This window comes from Falco naumanni, chromosome 1 (genome assembly GCF_017639655.2).
Source record: "Falco naumanni isolate bFalNau1 chromosome 1, bFalNau1.pat, whole genome shotgun sequence".
Lineage (NCBI taxonomy): Eukaryota > Metazoa > Chordata > Aves > Falconiformes > Falconidae > Falco > Falco naumanni.
In genome coordinates this window covers 39,410,593-39,427,508 of record NC_054054.1, presented here as the reverse complement: position 1 = coordinate 39,427,508, position 16,916 = coordinate 39,410,593, and the positions used below count along the sequence as shown (strand labels likewise).

At 48.6% G+C, this 16,916-nt stretch overlaps 1 protein-coding gene across 6 annotated transcripts in view; it reads left to right on the top strand.

Annotated features, from left to right (window-relative positions):
* Nucleotides 1-9,428: 9,428 nt before the first annotated feature.
* EXOC6B (exocyst complex component 6B) overlaps nucleotides 9,429-16,916 on the top strand; it is a 311,968-nt gene continuing 304,480 nt past the window's right edge. For 3 of the 6 annotated variants that reach the window (XM_040590539.1, XM_040590529.1, XM_040590568.1), the window contains exon 1: nucleotides 9,430-9,634. In XM_040590539.1, coding sequence (XP_040446473.1) covers nucleotides 9,522-9,634 — 113 coding nt within the window. In that variant the 5' untranslated portion in view covers nucleotides 9,430-9,521. Of the gene's footprint in view, nucleotides 9,635-16,916 lie in introns of all 6 variants that reach the window. The other 3 variants (XM_040590557.1, XM_040590521.1, XM_040590548.1) reach the window with 2 other exon arrangements.

Genomic DNA, 16,916 nt, shown 5'->3' with positions numbered 1-16,916 from the left:
TTCCATAACCCATGAAAGCTATGAAATATCCCCCTCAGATCAGCTGTCTTTTCAGTCCCTGACTTGCTTTTTAAGTCAGTCATGTTAAGGATTTGTTGAATGTTGCTTTATGCTGCAAAGGGCATCTCCTGACCTCAGGTGAGCGGCTTGTAGGGTGGCGTGCTGTGTGCTGAAAACAAGAGAAGAAAACAACAAGAAGAAAACAAGAAGATTCTGACCTGTCAGCAAAATCTGATTTATGACCAAAATTGCTAAGACTGTATCCAAGACATATTCCTCTGTCGCGTGATGGACACTGTGCATGGTGGAGATGCTCTGTAAGCAGCTTGGTGATGGTCAGTATGATGTCAGGATCTCTGCCTGCCTAGTTATAGAGGTTAAGCTTCATTCCCTGGTGTTTCTGTGTTCTTATACCAGATGCTTTCTGGCTCCCCTGACAGCAGTTTGCTTCTTCCACTGGATTTTAGGATCCTAGAATGGTTTGGGTTGGAAGGGACCTTAAAGCCCACCCAGTCCCACCCCCCTGCCATGGGCAGGGACACCTCCCACCAGCCCAGGTTGCTCCAAGCCCCATCCAGCCTGGCCTGGGACACTGCCAGGGATGGGGCATCCACAGCTGCTCTGGGCAGCCTGTGCCAGCTCCTCGCCACCCTCACAGGGAAGAATGTCTTCCTAATACCTAATCTACATCTCCCCTCTTTCAGTTTAAAATCATCCCCTAATGGCCAACCACTACATGCCCTTGTGAAAAGCCCCTCTCCAGCTTTCTTGTAGCCTGTTTAGGCACTGGGAGGTGCTCTAAAGGTCTCCCTGCAGCCTTCCCTTCTCCGGGCTGAACACCCCAACTCTCCCAGCCCTTCCCCACAGCAGAGGTATTCCAGCCCTCTGATTTTAATTTGATATAATCATGCTGATGGTGGCAATTTCACTTTTCTTGGGGAACGCTCAATCCTAAGCATTGCTCAGCAATTTCAGGGCCTGCTGCAGTCTCATATTTTACGTCTTCAGAGACAAGAAGTACCAGCACTCTTCTTATCCTTCCTCCAAGCACCCTGGAAGTGCTGCTGCCAGAGCACCTTGGGGAGAAAAGGAGATGGTTTGCAGTAAGGGTAGGGAACTTAGCATCAGGAGACCTGGACTAAGGGCCAAATCCAGTGAAGGGTGTAGATACTGCCCTGGCATTTTTCTTTTCTTTTCTTTTTTCTTCTGATTTTTTTCCTGCCTGCCTTTCTATATCGGTGTTTTTGCAGCTTGCTAGCTCCTCTCCTCATCCATCATCCAGCACCAGCCATAGGACTGCAGGGATAGTTCCCAGAAAGAAAGTTTCCTCATGGAAGAAAGACTCCAGAAATGGCAGCTGTTATCTGAGCAGAGGAGGGCTGCAAAAATTAATATTGGAAAAGGGCATTTAGTGGAATACAATTTTGGTGTAATTGCTAGGAACTAGGAACAAAATTGCATTTTGGTTGGACTGCTCTGGAGCTCTCTCAAGAGAGTATGTTTTAAAACATAAATGGTTGCTGTTGGCTGGGGATTTGAATAGTACATCAAGAAATACTGTATAGAAGCATCTAATGCATGGTGTAAGGAAGAGTGGGAAGGGCTGTGTGTAGAAAGGTCATCACTGGGTTTTCAGAAGTGATGTAAGGTAGGCTGCGAAGGTGGTAGAACTGGGAAAGCTCTGGAAGGTGAGCTGTTGTATGGATGTGACTCCACCACAGGGACACCTTCCCTAGCTAGTGACACAGGCTTTGCCTGAGCAGCATTGGATGAATGTAAGGGGAAGGCACATGGGACTGGTGGGGCTGGTCCAGGGATGATTTTTCCCCCAAGGAATATGAGCATCACCTCATCCCTGGGTGAGTGTGTAGCTGTTGGAGGATGAGCAGGCTGACACAGCCCCTCCTGGGGTGCTGGGAGCTGCTCAGCCAGGGTCTCAGCCTGCATGTCAGGACCACGCTCTGGCAACAGGAGAGTTTGAATTCTTTCCAGGATATTAGTCAGGAAAATGAATAGAGGTGTACCAGAACCAGTGAGAGCAATGGTCATTCTCTTAAAAGAAGGAAGATGCTCTGCTTCCCTCCGACCCTGTGTGCAGCGGGGACACTGGGCCCCGAGTACCATCCTAGTTCCTGTAGGATTTGCTGTTGCTGCACAGCTCTGCAGCTGATGTAGACAGACCCTGTGGCAGTGTCCTGTGCAGGGACAACACAGTGAAGGCACCTCTTCACCTTCACAAAGCGGGAGGCAGGTGAAGTCGGATCCAGAAGAGTGAGCATCACAAAATCAGGCACACCACAAACCCCTTGGCTCTTCATCCATCGGGCTAGGGCTTCCTCTGCAGCTCAGGCTGTAGTTGAGAGAACCAGCACTAGGTGTCAGCGGCATTTAAAATCTGGAGGGAGCTGCGGGCACCCCCTGAGCCCGGGGTCCCCGGGAGGAGGGGGGGGGGGCCTGGGGGCTCGGCTCCTGGGCAGCACACTGAAGGGAGAAGGAGAGTCGTGTGTGTAAGCCAGCAAAGAAGTGGCAGAGGGGTACAAATTCTCTTGGTGCTGCTGATTTTAAATACCTACTGGCGTATTATCAAAATTGCCCAAATTATCCATCATATGCGATTGTATCTATTGAATTTATCTGGAGAAGCCACCCAAGCTACTTTGTTGTTGTGGCATGGGTCCTGGTGGCACTGAGCTATTGTGCGGGTGTGTTTGCAATGCTCTCAGCAGCTTCTGATGGCTATAACATGGCTCCCACAAATCCAGGGGAAGGCAGAAGGGCTTCCAGAGGTGAAAACTCACCCGGTGTGCTGCAGGGGTGATGGCAACGCTGTGGAGCTGGTGCTCACAAGCAGCAGCTGCCATAACACTCCTAGGGCTCACACGTACTGTAAGGGAAGCACTAAATTCCTTCTGCAAAGGCCTGTTAACAATAGCTTTCAGGAAGAGCCCTGGGTATTTCTGCCTGGCGTTACCACCCAAGAAGGGCAGGGCTAGAAGTCATACAAGGTGGCCCTGGCTGTAGTCATCATTGCCATGACTACCCATGGGCTGCTGGAAGGGAGAACTGTGGTTTTGCTCCTGAGCTCTGCTTGTTGTTATAGTAGACCAAAGGCCACCCCAACTGTGGGATCTCATCATGTTCAGCAGCTAATTGTGTGACCTCCTAAGGACAAGATGCCTTGGATGCCAGCAGATCTTTTGCTCCATACAGCGGGGCTGCTGTCTGCCTGGGTGTCACGGCAGCAAGGATAATGAGGACAGGCTGAGCGGCACAGCAGGAACCTCACTCCTGCAGCTGTCTGTGATGAGAAGGCGAACGTGCAGGGAGGAAATCTCCCTGCATTGCAGGCTAGGAGGAAGGGTCTCCCTCCTACTCAGAAATGACGACCCCTTCTGCTGCTGTCATGGGTGAGCCAGGCAGCCCCAAGCTGTGTCAGAGAGCAGAACTCAGTGCTTGCAATGGTGCTAACCACTTCCTGACGTACATGGAGTAGAAATATATCACGCACTGCTCGGGCTAAAGGGTGAATGTGTTTGTCCTTCTGCTTCCAAACAAAGACAGGGAAACCAGCCCATTCCTTCACTGTGCTGCTCTTTGCCAGCATGGGCTTCCCAGGTTCAGCTAAACATTCCGGAGCTACAGAGCAGCTCCGAGCCTCAGATGGGGATCCATCTCCTTGGTCTTCAAATCCTGCCTACATGAAGCTATGTGATGCCATGTGGGTTTTGGCAGGACTTTAGGAATCCTAGTGCAGCTTGCCCAAAGATCTTCACCCCAGAACTGCCACCAGAGATCCCCATCCCTGTATTTAATTAAAACAGAAGCTCAGATCTGAAAAATCCTCCACAAAGGCTGAAAGCCAAAACTTGGTGGCTGAAGTCCACTCGCTGCTGTTTCAGTCTGTCTGTATTCAGAAAAAAAAGGTATAATAAAATGCATGAGAAAACAAGAGTCATAATTAGAAGCATCAAGGTATGTCCCAAACAGGGGTTTGGGGAATAGTGTGATAATACCAGAGGGGTTTAAATATTTATTTCAGTCCTGAAATATAAAGCCAAACAGGATTTTAGGCATAGAGCCTAGTGGCTGGAAGACATGGATTTATCCTCTGTAAATACATTGTGGAAGACCGGATTATATTGTGGTTACTGACATGTGGACATGAATGCACCTGGGGGCAACACACAACGTAGAACCAGGTCTAGGCAAGGGCACCTGGCCAAGAGCCACGATGGAATCACTGTACTGAGTCTCTGGCAAGCCAGGCTGGCTGCTGCTGCTGTGGGTGGCATCCAAGTGTGTGGGATAGTGGCAATCAGTGCAGAGGGAGCTGTGGCCCTTCTCAGAAGCAGCAGCTGCTGACAGCGCTTCTCCCACCCTCCATAGAACGAGGAGCAGCCAGCCGGCTCCCCATGGATCCTCACTTCCTCTGCCTCTCCATCCCAGCTGCAGCCCTTTCCCCTTCTCTCTGCAAAAGGGCAGCCAAGTCCTGAGCTCTTCCCCCTGGAAAGGGTGAGATTGCATTTCACAGGAGCGCAGGGGGTGCTTTGAGTTGGTACTGTGAGGCAAAAAGGCGGAAGGCAGCTGAGGGAGGGGGATAAATGAAATGCAGGCACCTCTCTGTGCAGCAGAGATTTTTTCAGCCCTGGGGGTGAGGCGGAGGGTGCTAAAGGTCAGCCTTTAAGAAGGAAACCCGGCTGCTGCACACCCAGAGCAAACAGGACCAGCTGACTTGTGTGCTTAGTCAGCACCAGCAGCATTCTTGTTGCTTTAGAAACACTGTGTGCCTTTCCTTGTCCAGCCTCGAGTGATGGGGTATGAGAAAGCAAACGCTGTGGATACCCAGCCTGGCTGAGAAAGGGGTTTGCTGAAGGCAGAAGGGAGAGGTGGGGAGAAGGCGGAGGCTAGGGATGCAGGAGGAGAGTGTGGAAGCAACTACAGGGGCTGCAGGACTCCAGCCCACGGCCCAGAAGAAGGGACCTGCCCAGAAAGCTTGCTTGAGATTATTTGAGTGTCTAACGGCATGCGGGACGAGTTCCACAGGTCCCTGCAGGAGGCTGGTCTTCCAGTTCAACAGCATCTGGCCTTGTTTGTTCCTTTCTTTCTACTTTTAATTCCTGGATCTGTTTTCTAGCCCCTTCATTTTGCTGTGTTTTCCTGAATGACACTGGTGAGACCAAATATAAGAGTAGCTTGGTGCCACGCCTGCCTGTCGTTATTTGAATGTAGGTGTGGTCAGAAGAGCATGGAGGCAACCAGAAGGGAAGAAGCCAGTGGTCAGAGTGGGGAGCGGGTAAGGAAGCAGAGAAGCCAGAAGATGTTGAAAACAGTTCAGCAAAGTAACAGCACAATGTGAAAAACCAAAATAAGCACAATAAGAAAGAGATTGTTAAGTTTAAAAAACAAACAAACATGAAATTCTGATGGTGGTGTTGCTGTCGTGAAATGGAAGAATTATGACTGGTCCTGGAATTGGGAAGATCCCAGGTGCCACAGTAATTTGTAGACAGTTGGCAATGACTTTTTATTTCAGCAGTGAGGAAGAGACCGAGCGGTTGCAGGCAGAGGTAGGCTGTTGAACCAGAAGCCCCAGGTGACCTGCCCACGAGGCTGGGGAAAGGCTGCTCGAGGTTTCTGGCCCATTACATTGATTTTTTAGGAAGTTTTGGAACACTAGGGAAGTTCTGGAGAACTGGAAAACACTAATGAGAGGTCAGTAATTGAAAGGCAGAGCTTTTAAAGCTTCATCATGCTGTTGTCAGTCCCATAAAAAACAGTTATATGGAACTTCATTAGTAGGAAATTAAGGGAACGTAAAAGAGTTAATGTCAGCCAGCACGGTTTTAAAGGAAATAGAATCTGTCAGGCAAACTCGATACAATTTTTCAACGAGATTATGAGCTGGTAACAGACAACTTTGATGCATTTGTGTTGGTACTGCATGATGATTTGATTAATAAATTAGAACAATACAAATTCAGCATGCTTATGTCAGTGACTGGTAAGAATAAACAAACTTCTTGAGGACAGGCTTTCAAATGGTACAAAGCCTGTGTGGTAGCAAATAACAAGGGCAAGTCCCAGACTGCTCGATAAGCCAGACGCAAGCAATGAATATTCATGCGAAGGTGACCAAATGCCATGTGTCCAGGGACAAAGAATGTAGCTTTTTTTACAGAACGGAAAATTTTATCCCAGGTGGCAGCAGCCTGAAAAGAATTGAAGGTGACGGTGGGTAATCAGCTGAACATCAGCCTCCGCACGACCCCGCGGCTGACAGGACTGCTTAATGGTACCAGCAGTGGTACCAACACAACATTGAGGAGGAGCAGATGGATTATATTTGGGCTTGTTACTAAAGGCACTGCTCTGTCTGCTTCTTGAAATATGGCAATTTTTGCAAAAAAAATGCATAAATGAGTAAATTACTAGAAAATGTGCCTTAGAGTGAAAGGCTCCAAGAACTAGATATGTTCAAGTGATCAGGGAAGATGTCGGTTGATCCCAGACCTCAGGACCATAAGTGAACCCCAAAGACTTGGTAAGACTTCTAACTCTACCAGGAAGGGTAGAAAGAGATCTGCGGCTGGAATTTGAAGTCAGAGGCCAGGTGGGATTTTCTATGGTGGCAAAAAAAGCACTGAATTTTCTGCCTAAAAATATGCTCAGATTTCACCGTTGCTTTAGAAGCCAGTTGATGTATAGAAAATTTGTGGTTGGTGCTCCTTAGAAGGTCCTCCTGCAAGGTAACAATATCCCTTTCCATCCCCGTTTGATGTGGATATTTATGAACCTATGGAAGTGGCTTTGGTGCTTTTGCCTTTGTGAGAAAAATGCGACATTCTGATGAACAGTTTTTTAAAAAATATTTATTTATACTCCATTCAAAACCTAACTTTTCTTTTTAGACAGACTGTTACAGTGCCTCATCGCATATTCCTATGTTGCTTTGTGGAGGTGAACGCTCTGCTTTTCTCCAGGATGTGGTCTTGCTGGCTGAGTCACACCGTGTTCCATGCACTGGTCTCCTCTTCTTGCTGAAGTGCTACATTGTGGCATTGAGACAGCGGTCCTCATTCTGCTGGTGCAGGAGAGTGAGACTAAAGTAAGACTGAAGACATCAGAATCTGATGACTACTTGATTTCTAAGTTTCCATCTCTGTGCCTAAACCTCTTCTATTGTAATCTAGTGGACTAAGCAGTGTCCTCATACCAGAGAAAACTAGACCTTCTTTCTGAGATCCTTATTTGTGGTAACACCATTGCCTAACTGAGCATTCGGGATTGAACCTGGCAGTGCTGTCATTCGTAGCAGTTCTTCTCCTGTAATGAAAAGCATTAAGGATTGTTGCCAGCCTCTCACTCTTCAGCCACTGTTTAATGCTGTTTCTGAAGCTCAGTGAAGACAATGCAATGGTTACCGCTGACTTCATGAATATTGGCTCAGTCCCTAACAGCACAAGCTCCTGCTAATTTGAATGAAAACAGTAATCTTAGCTTTGATGGCATCTACAGATTTTGCACCAGAGCTGGGTACATATGACACATCGAGCAGCACATTATATATATTTCCCGTAGCCACAGGTAGCTCATTTCAACAGTCTGCAGTCCAAAGTAGTTAAAATCACAAATGATTTGCTCCTTGCAGCAGCTGTCATGGTGTTTTGCCGTGGGAGATCGCCCCTGTAAGCTGCGGTGCTGGAAGCACCAGCCTGCTGCCATGGGTGCCCGACCTTGCCTGCAGCACAGAGCAGCTGGGGGAGGCAGGCACAAAATGCACCGTGCTCCCCCGTACAGCTCCTGACCCAGCCCGAGGGAAGGCAGCGCCAGGCTGATGGACTCAGAAATCACCCTATTTTTATCCACTTTCCTTCCACCGCTGATGTGTATCTTTGCTTCTTGGTCCTCAGAAAGCTTCTACCATGTCTCCATGGTGACTGCGGTCAGAGGACAGATTTCCTTGCTGGTGTTAGCACATCCAAAGTGACATCCATCTGGTCTTGCACGGCACCGTGTTTGGCAACCGCAGGCATTATGTGCGAGAGCTGGTGAACTTCACGTGAACTAACGAAGTCTTTGCCAGGCTCTCCTTGCCCCTCCTGTGTTGATCCAGTCGTGGTACATCATGTTTTGGGAATTTCTTTTATCCCTTTCTCACTTAATTCAGTGATGATACTGGGATATTCAGACTGGCAGTGCTCACCCTCAGCAAGCAGCAGTGAGGGAAGCCCGAGGTGTGCTCATACAATTAGTGTAGTTATATTTATATCTTGGAAGATGAAACAGCAAAAGCAAATGCAGAAAGCCACAGCAGTGTGCATCGCCTGCTCTCAGTCCTGCTCTTCATCCCTGCCCTGCCTCAGGTTCCTGCGCAAGGACAGCTCTGCTGCACCTGATAACGCCTGGCTGGGAATGTGACCCTTCCAGCATTGTTTTCACAACAAAAAATAACAACAATAATAACTGGCTGCTTCCAAGGGAGGCAGCGTTAAACCTTGAGACCTTGATATCCAAGGGTGTCTCTAGGGCTGGCAGTGCTTTTTGGAGGAAGCTCCTCCATGTCCTTGGCTGAAGATGCCTCTTGGGTTGTGCAGCTTGGGGGGCACATGCTGGGGCTTGGCAGCGGGTGGGATTTTTAGGATCAAGCTGAAAGGTGGTTTGGTGTCAGCAGGGATTTTTCTTTGGGATCACAGTCAATTACACCTTCTCAGGGTGGGGGTGACATCGTTTATGGGGCTGAGGGACAGGCTGGGGCAGGAGGAGTGGAAGTTCATCCCTCCCAAGGCAGGGTCATGCCTTTGCTCTGGGCAGTGACACAGGTTCATTCCCGCTGGGACCTCCCCTCATGGCGGGTGGCAACACAGCAGTGCTGTGGGGCTGTGACCCCTCACGGGGGAGGACATGGTGTCACTGCCATGGGGCTGTGTCCCCTCAAGGCAGGTGTCACTGCCATGGGGCTGTTTGTCTTCAAGGGGATGGCATGGGATCTCTGCCATGGGGCTGTATCCCCTCAGGGTGGGTGTCACGGCCATGGGGCTGTGTCTCCTCATGGTGGGTGACACTGCCATGGGGCTGTTTGTCTTCAAGGGGATGGCATGGTGTCTTTGCCACGGGGCTGTGTCCCCTCATGGCGGGTGTCACGGCCAAGGGGCCCGTGTTCCCTCACGGCGAGGGGCCGCGCCCCTCAGGGAACTACCGCACGCGCGGGGCCGCGCCCGGCCGGGGAAGCTCCGCACCCGCCGCCCCGGCGGACCCCGGCCTCGCCCCCCCCAGCGCCATGGGGCCGCCCCCTGCCGCCGGGCCCTCCCCGCCTCTCGGCTGCCGGGCGTGCGGCGGCGCAGGCCGCGGCGGGGCCTCCCGCCCGCCCGCACTACATTTCCCGGCGTGCCGGGCGCGGCGGGGCCGGGCCGGGCCGAGCCGCGCGGAGCGGAGCGGGCGGCCCCGGTTGCTGGTGCTGCCCGGGGCGGGGAGGGCAGGGCAGGGCAGGGCAGGTGGGTCGGCCGGCCGGCCGGCGGAGCCCCATGGAGCGGGGGAAGATGGCGGAGCTGGAGAGCTTGGAGACGGCGGCGGAGCATGAGCGGATCCTGCGGGAGATCGAGAGCACCGACACGGCCTGCATCGGCCCCACGCTCAGGTGCGGCGGGACTCGGGGCGGCCAGCCAGGGCGGGGGGCTCGGGCAGGCTTCGCCTTGCCCCCCTCTCCCAGGGACTTGGAAGCAGTGAGGAGATTTTGTGTTCTTATTTTATCAATAGTGGTCTCTGAGAAGTGCCCGCAGCCCCCTCGCTTCCCCCGCCTGGCTCCCCGGGGGGAGGGAGCGCCGTGAGTGGCGACCCTCGGTCGGCGGCCGCCCGCCTTCCCGGGCCGGGGCCGCGGGGTGGCCTCTCCCGGCCGGCTGTGGTGGCAGCGCTGTGGCCGGCTGACCGCCCCCCCGGGCCGGCCCGGCTGACCCCCCTCGGCCCGGCTGCCCCTCCTCGGGGCCTGCGCCCCGGCCGGCCCCCGGCAGCTCTCGGGGTGCCTGGCGTTGCCCTCCCCGACGGGGTGCGGGTCAGGGAAGGAAGGAGGGGGTTTTCCTCCCCTTCGCCCAGAATCTGTCAGAGTTATTCATATAAACCGCTGCCTGCCCTTTTTGTTGATTTCTGGTCATTTCACAAAACCCATGGCTAATTGTGAAGCAGTGGATATGGGTACAATTACCATCCTGATGATGATATGAGTTAATGCCTCTGTTTGCTTAATGGATCCTTTGTTCTCCTATTAAGCATCTTTTCCCAGTGGTTCTTGCAGTATCCTTCAGCTGGGAGAAGCCGTGGCTTCATCTGCCGAGCTCTCCTCCTGCCCGAGGAGCACAGATGGATATAGCTGTGTGCCCAGGAGTGTTGCCCGTTCGCTTTTCCTGAGCTTGGGGCTGGCGTTTTAGCCTTTTAGGTATTTGTGATGCTGATTAGGATTTTGCAGCAGTGGCTTCAGCTGTGTTGTTAATCTGAAAGATGCGGTAGCTAGATGCGGTAGCTGACTGTTTAACTGAAGCCTGCGTCTCATGAGAAACCACCTGATGTTTTTTTAAAAATACTGTATTTTACATGAATTATGGACATCTAAGACTTTTCCTTGCTATCCAGACCATGTGCTATTAGTATAGCTGTATTTTGTATATTGTAGAAGCCATATAATGGATTTGGCAAACTGAGACACCTCGTCCCTCCTTCCCCCTCTTTAAACAGAAGTTCTCCAAGAAACTTCATATCTAAACCAAAACACATTACTTGCAATGCTGAGCACAAGCGTGTGTGTTGTTCTCTGGAAAGCTGATGATACAGATGGGTAGAGGATATTTATAGCTTATCATAACCAAACTGATCAGGCTGAGAGGTGGGGAAAGGTAGAGGTGTGTTACCAGAAATACTTGGCTTCAAACTCTAAATAGTGGCATTATTGCAGACTTAAATGTGGTGCTAAGCTTTGCTGCTTTTTGTGGCAAGAAGAGCGTGGTGCCCTTTTGCAGGGCAGCACAGTCAATTTCACCTTCCCCTTTTCAGCTAGTCTGCGTCGCTGCTGAGCTGGAAATCACAGTGCCAGGTGGGAGTGTTTGGTATAAACAGGGCTGGAACCTCCGGTCCCACCCCCTCTACAATAGCCCTTCATATCTTTTCAGTATTTAAGTTTTACAAAGTCATGGTTTTAAATGACTTGTGTGGCTGTCTTTAAAAATAAATGCTTTTAAGCTGTTTGACTTGCAGCGATGCTGCGGTGTGGGCACAAAATTAAAATGGAAAAGCTTTTCACTTGTGGAGCAATAGAGCACTGGATTTATCTTGCTATAGGGTTGCCTGTTCGTTTAGTTTTTGTGACTTTTTGCAGTTTTCTTTCAGAAGTTCTCCTGTGAATGAAACCTTTACAGGTAAACTGAATGGTAGGAGATGCTGAGAATTAGATTATTAACAAAACTGAAAAAACTGGTTCAAATGCCTGGGAACTGCTGGAATGAAGAGTGTGGGTGTTTTCCTTCCATTTCATAGCACTAAGTGCAGTTGATCTTGTTTCTCAGTATTAAGGGTAGATGAGGAGTTGGGCTTAATGTCTATCTTTGCATACCCAGAGAAGAAACTCTAATGTCTGGGGGAAGAAAGGTTTGTGCTTTGCTAGCATTAACTGTTGGAGTGCAGCGGTACTTCATCCGGGGTATTATTAATGATGTAAGTGTAAATAATACCTGCTCCAAGGATTTTTAAGAGTTGAAACTAGACCAGCTCAGGGTAAACATGATGTGCTGGAGAGTCCGGAAAAGAGGATGATGGAAACTTAAAAGAAAAAAAAAAAAAAAAAAAAGTGACTCACTTCGTGTAGGCATCATGGAAGAAGTGTGTCTTCAGGAGCCAGCCTGGCTTCCCTTCTAGGAACAGCAGTCCCAAAGCACAGTTCAGAAAAAGGCTGGACTGCTGGGCTTCAGCTGCCAGTGGGGCCTGTTTGCAGAATTACGCTTTTATCAGTTTTCTGACTCGGCAGAGTGAAATATTCTGTCTGCAGCTGGCCTGTGTTGTCCTGGCATAGTGCTCAAGGCTGAGTTGCTATTATCAGAGGGTGACGGAGGGGGGGGGAGTTAAGATGTTAAATTTAAGGTCCAAAAAATTCATCTGTCTGGGTGGGTTTGTGTCCCACCCATCAGGGAGAGCATTTTCTGTTAGAAAAATAGCAAGTGTAGTAATTCTTGCCCTGGGGCAGGGGATGAAAAGATGCCTTCTTGAAGTCCCTTCCAGCCCTATTTTTTCTGGTCTGTTCTTGCTGTGATTCTGGGATTCAGTGGCATGGGCCGGGACTCCATTGTGCTGGGCACTGTGCAGATGTGGGATGAAGCCTGCCCCTCCTCAAGGAAAGGAATTTAATTCGAAATACAAAATGGGAGATGCCATCAAGGTGTCTCTCTTTTCCCTTCCCACCGCCCAATACCTGACAGTGAAAGTCATTGTGTTTGAAGGAGGACACTGAACAAGTTCAGTGAGTCTTTGTGGGGATCCCCTTGAGTCTGCAATGCTCCTGGAATCAAAATAATCCTCTTCAGGATGTCTTTCCTGCTATTCAGCCTCTACTAATTATATCCATTGCTTCTAATTCCACTTCCTTCTGCTGTTCTAATTCCTCTTTTTCCCCCTCCTTGCGTTACACTTCTTGGTTTTGCAGAGTATTTTTGGATCTCCTCTCTGTATCTAGGTTTCTAAGAATCACTTAATTCTGCGGGATCAGGTAACCTTCTAGGGGAAAAGAAACTTTCTTGCTTAAAACCACCTCTTGGCTAAGCTGTGACGCCTGAATGCTCTGATTTTTATTATGCTCAATTGACTGATCAAGTTTGTTGCTCTTTGGTGATTTTTCTGTAATTTCAGCAGGTTGGTTGGTTAGGTTGTGTTGTGGGTGATTTTTTTTTTTTGTTAGTTTTTTTTTTTTGTGTGTGTGTGTGATGGGAAGCTAACCCTGGTCTGTAATGTTCTAGCTGTGCTCACTGGAAGTGAGGATAGATGTCTCTGTGGTTTCTAATCAGTTACTCTTTGAGAAGAGGCTAGTCCCTCACTCTGCAACCTCATACAGCATTTGCTGAGCGATTACTTTATTTGCATGGCTGATGCTGTCTTGCTTTCTTCTGTGATTCACTTATTTCCTCCCCTTATCTTCTCCCTAGTTCTTTGTATAAAATGTCCTGTGCTTTGTGCTGTACTCCTAGATTATAAATGATCGACTCAAACTGGTACAGAATAAAGGCAGGAGAAACAGGGAGATTGTCTTGTATGGCACCCCACAAATGTGGGCTGTATACCTTCAGTCACTTTTCCCTGTGCTCAGCCTGTCATCTAAGGAGGAGTTTGTGTGATTATCTGAATTGCTAATAATTTTAGAAAAAGTTCTTGATTTCAGCCTGCAGGTGTTTTACTGTCCTTTCCTGTGCTCCTCTGCAGTGTCCTTTAACACCTGGTGTCTCCTCACTGTTTAAATACTGGCTTGTGTTTTCAAGTCACTACTTAATCTTTTTTTTTGATTATACAGCATGAGCTCTGCAAGTCTCTTGAAAAGCCTTTTCCTGCTCTTGAGCTGCATTTGCAGCTTTTTGAAATTGGTGAAGGATTTTTAAACAGCATTTGATAAATTAAAAAAGCCCTATCTGGCCACATAGGTGTAGTTACAGTATTCTTGCTGTCTCGTCTCCGATTTAGATGCAGATAAAATTACATCGATACTGTAGTAGTCTCCTGCTTGTGCACTGAGAGCTTCTCCAGTCTCTCTTCTCCTCAGCATTGTAACAAGAATTGTTACTTAATGCAGAGTTATTTTCTTGGGGGCACAGTTGTTTGTAGCTATGGATCACGCTCCTCGTTGCTACATCTGTACCTTGGCCCTTGGTTCTCCTGTAGTGCAAATTGCTGGGAAGGATCAAGATTTCCAAGCGATTGTTCTCCACGGCTGCCTGATTTCATGGCTTGTTATTCTTCCAGCTTTTGTGTCATCTGCAAATTGTATCATCGGTCTTTTTTTCTCTCCCCCCCCCCCCCCCCTTTTTTTTTAGATATATATTTGCTTTCTAGATTGTTCTTTCGTGGTTGAGATTTTATCAGTTATGTTGGGATTAGTACTTGCCTGTGCCCCTTTAGAAAACTGAGAAATTTTGTATTGCAGACAGCAATTAATCATCCAGTCTGTGCTTTTATATAGAACTATATTTTTAATAGGAGTTTCATATCTGTCTGCTAATTATGTGTTTGGAGAGATTACAATGTTGTTTTACCCAAAAATGAAATTAAGCATACTTGATAGGGTAGTGTTTCTACTAAGCAGCTCTTGACTGAGATTAAAGCAGGACTGTAATTCAGCTCTGTTCCCTGAATCCTTTATCAACTCTTCCATGACTGTGTCTGGGATTAGTGTTGCTCTGGCTGACCTGGAACTACCTGGCTGATCCGTTTACAGTGCTGGCAGCGCGCTGTGTTCATCCCCTGCCTGTAACCTCCCCCATACTCAGGTTCATCTTAAGCAGTGGAGCCAGAGGTCCTCAGCTGCCTTTTTCTTTAAGGATTCTGGGTCTTCTGGCTTGAGTTCTTGACAAATAATGTTCTCATCTGGGACTAATGGATCTAACTAACCTCATCTCCCATAGGAACATCACCTTAGGTCCTTCTTGGTATCCGCAGGCTCTGGCTGGCTCTCTGGGAGGAGCATTGAGATACCTGAGCTGAATGTGTGGGAGCCAGAGGTGCTGTTGCTGCAGCCCATCTTGCTGACATGGTTCGGTGCTACCTTGGGTCCAGGCTGGAGCAATGTCACAGTGCACATAGCAGCAGTTTGTCTGAGATCCTGACTCCTGAGCTGGTACTGATGTCCTGGAAGGGGGGATGTTCTCTGGTTTATTCTATAGCTTCAAATGGAGCTGAGCTGGAACTATTACAGCCCTGTTCCTGTGTCATTCAGGTTTCTGGTGCTGGACTTGGAAAGCTGAGGCTTTGCTCTTAGACACAAACTTATGGAGGGGGTCCAGCAAGTGCTGGGGCTCTCACTTAGCCCCTCTGAGCTCCCCAGCATCTCCTTAGTTGAAAGTTGCAGCATCAGTACAAGCCTGGTGGTAAACCTGACTGGAAAATGGATCTGGATGGAAAAATAACCCAGCTAAAAAACGTTTTGTTTCAACACAGCTCTGCTTCGAGGTGTTTTGCTGTGTGGTAGCACAAATACTGTTTCCAGCCCAGGGAGGAGGGTGGAGATGGGAATGTGGGTCTTGGTGATGGCAAAAGTCACAGAATCACAGCATGGTTGGGGTTGGAAAGGACCTCTGGAGATCTAGTCCAATCCCCCTGCTAAGGCAGGTTTTCAGCTGGACCAGTTCACCCCCAATTTATCTTGGGCTTGTTTTGTGCCTTCCCAGCATCTAGACTGGCACATGGAATTTGGTGGCAGGGTACTGGGTCTGGAGGGCAGCTGTGGTATTAGACATCTAATGTCTATGAACTTGAACACGTCCTTCTTCCACAAGCTGTGTGCAATTCCCTCACCTGGTAGAAGGCTGTTTTATTTGGTTGGGGAGTGTAAGTGGTTTATGGTGGGTTAGGTGAACATGGAAACCATGACACAGTAACGAGCAGAAGCAGCAGACTTGAGTTTTCTGGGTTGGGTGCTAAGAGCGAAGGCTGGCCAAGCTGGTCCTAATCTTTGCTCCAGGGGGTGAGATGAGGATAATGGTCTGTGTTACAGATGTGAAGCAAAGAGTAATGATAGGTCTCTGGCTTAACAGCTTCCCTATTTGTATTTTGGAGTGTAGTAGTAAAGATGGTACAGTGTCATTCTGCTTGCTCTTGGGACCACCTTTACTGGTGGTAGGGGGCTGTGATTGCTGTGGTTTGTCCTTCAGCCAAGCCTGCCTTAGATGAGGAGAGAGGAAGGAGACCCTGGATCAGCTTTGGGATGAAGTGGACCTTCTCTTGCATATGCTGGGGCTGGATAAGAAGCACCTCCTCAAGGTCCCAGGCACAGTAAGAATTGAGAGCATCTGAAAATCATACACAGTATCTGTAAAAAATCCCCTGAGGTTGAACACTGTGAGAATTTACATGTTAATAGGGCTAAAATGGTACAGAATTGTTGTTCTGACTTAGCACCCTTCAGCTGTGCCACGTGCCACGCTTTGCCTTGGGTCGCGAGTCCCATCTCTACACATCCCATCCCTTGCTTTACACAGTAATTCGTGAAATGCTAACTGCCAGCAAAGCAATGCTGTAAAGAAATAGCACAGAACGTCTAGACACTAACTGTTGGCCACAGAGCTTGCTCAGGAAGCTGCTTGTAACAACTGTAAATTGTCTGCTAATAAAAGCCTTGCAGGATCGTTTGAAGCATCTTTCAGCCCATTCTCCTGCCACCCAGACTGGGAAACTGCAATCTCCTGAAAATGAGCCTGGGTCTCTGTTCATATGTACATAATTAAGCGTCTTTTAAAAGACAGTTCATTGCAATACTGCTTGAATTATATTAGCATTCCCTTCTGGTCAGGCTGATGCTGTTTAGCTCCAGGTTTTGTGTTGTGGAGAAAAAAGTATCAGCAGCTGCTCCTGTGAAATAATCTTCTATTGGCATTAGCGGTCCGTTGGGAGATGGACTGGTCTGGTTTAATGTGTGGAGCATCGGCAATCTCTGCCTGAAGGTATGCCGTACTTAATTATCTCAGATTTTATGGATTCTTTCCTGTTTGCAGTCCTGAGGTTTTGCAAACAATTTTGAAATGCTGAAATCTTATATTTCATATAACCCTTTTTATTTCAGTCTGCACCCTGATGCAGTCTGAAGGGAACAGTTTGCAGGAATGTACTGCTTAAATTATTTATACCTTGTATTTTCTTGGCTTTTCTTACAGAAGTACATTCCTTTATGGAATTTAATGAATCAC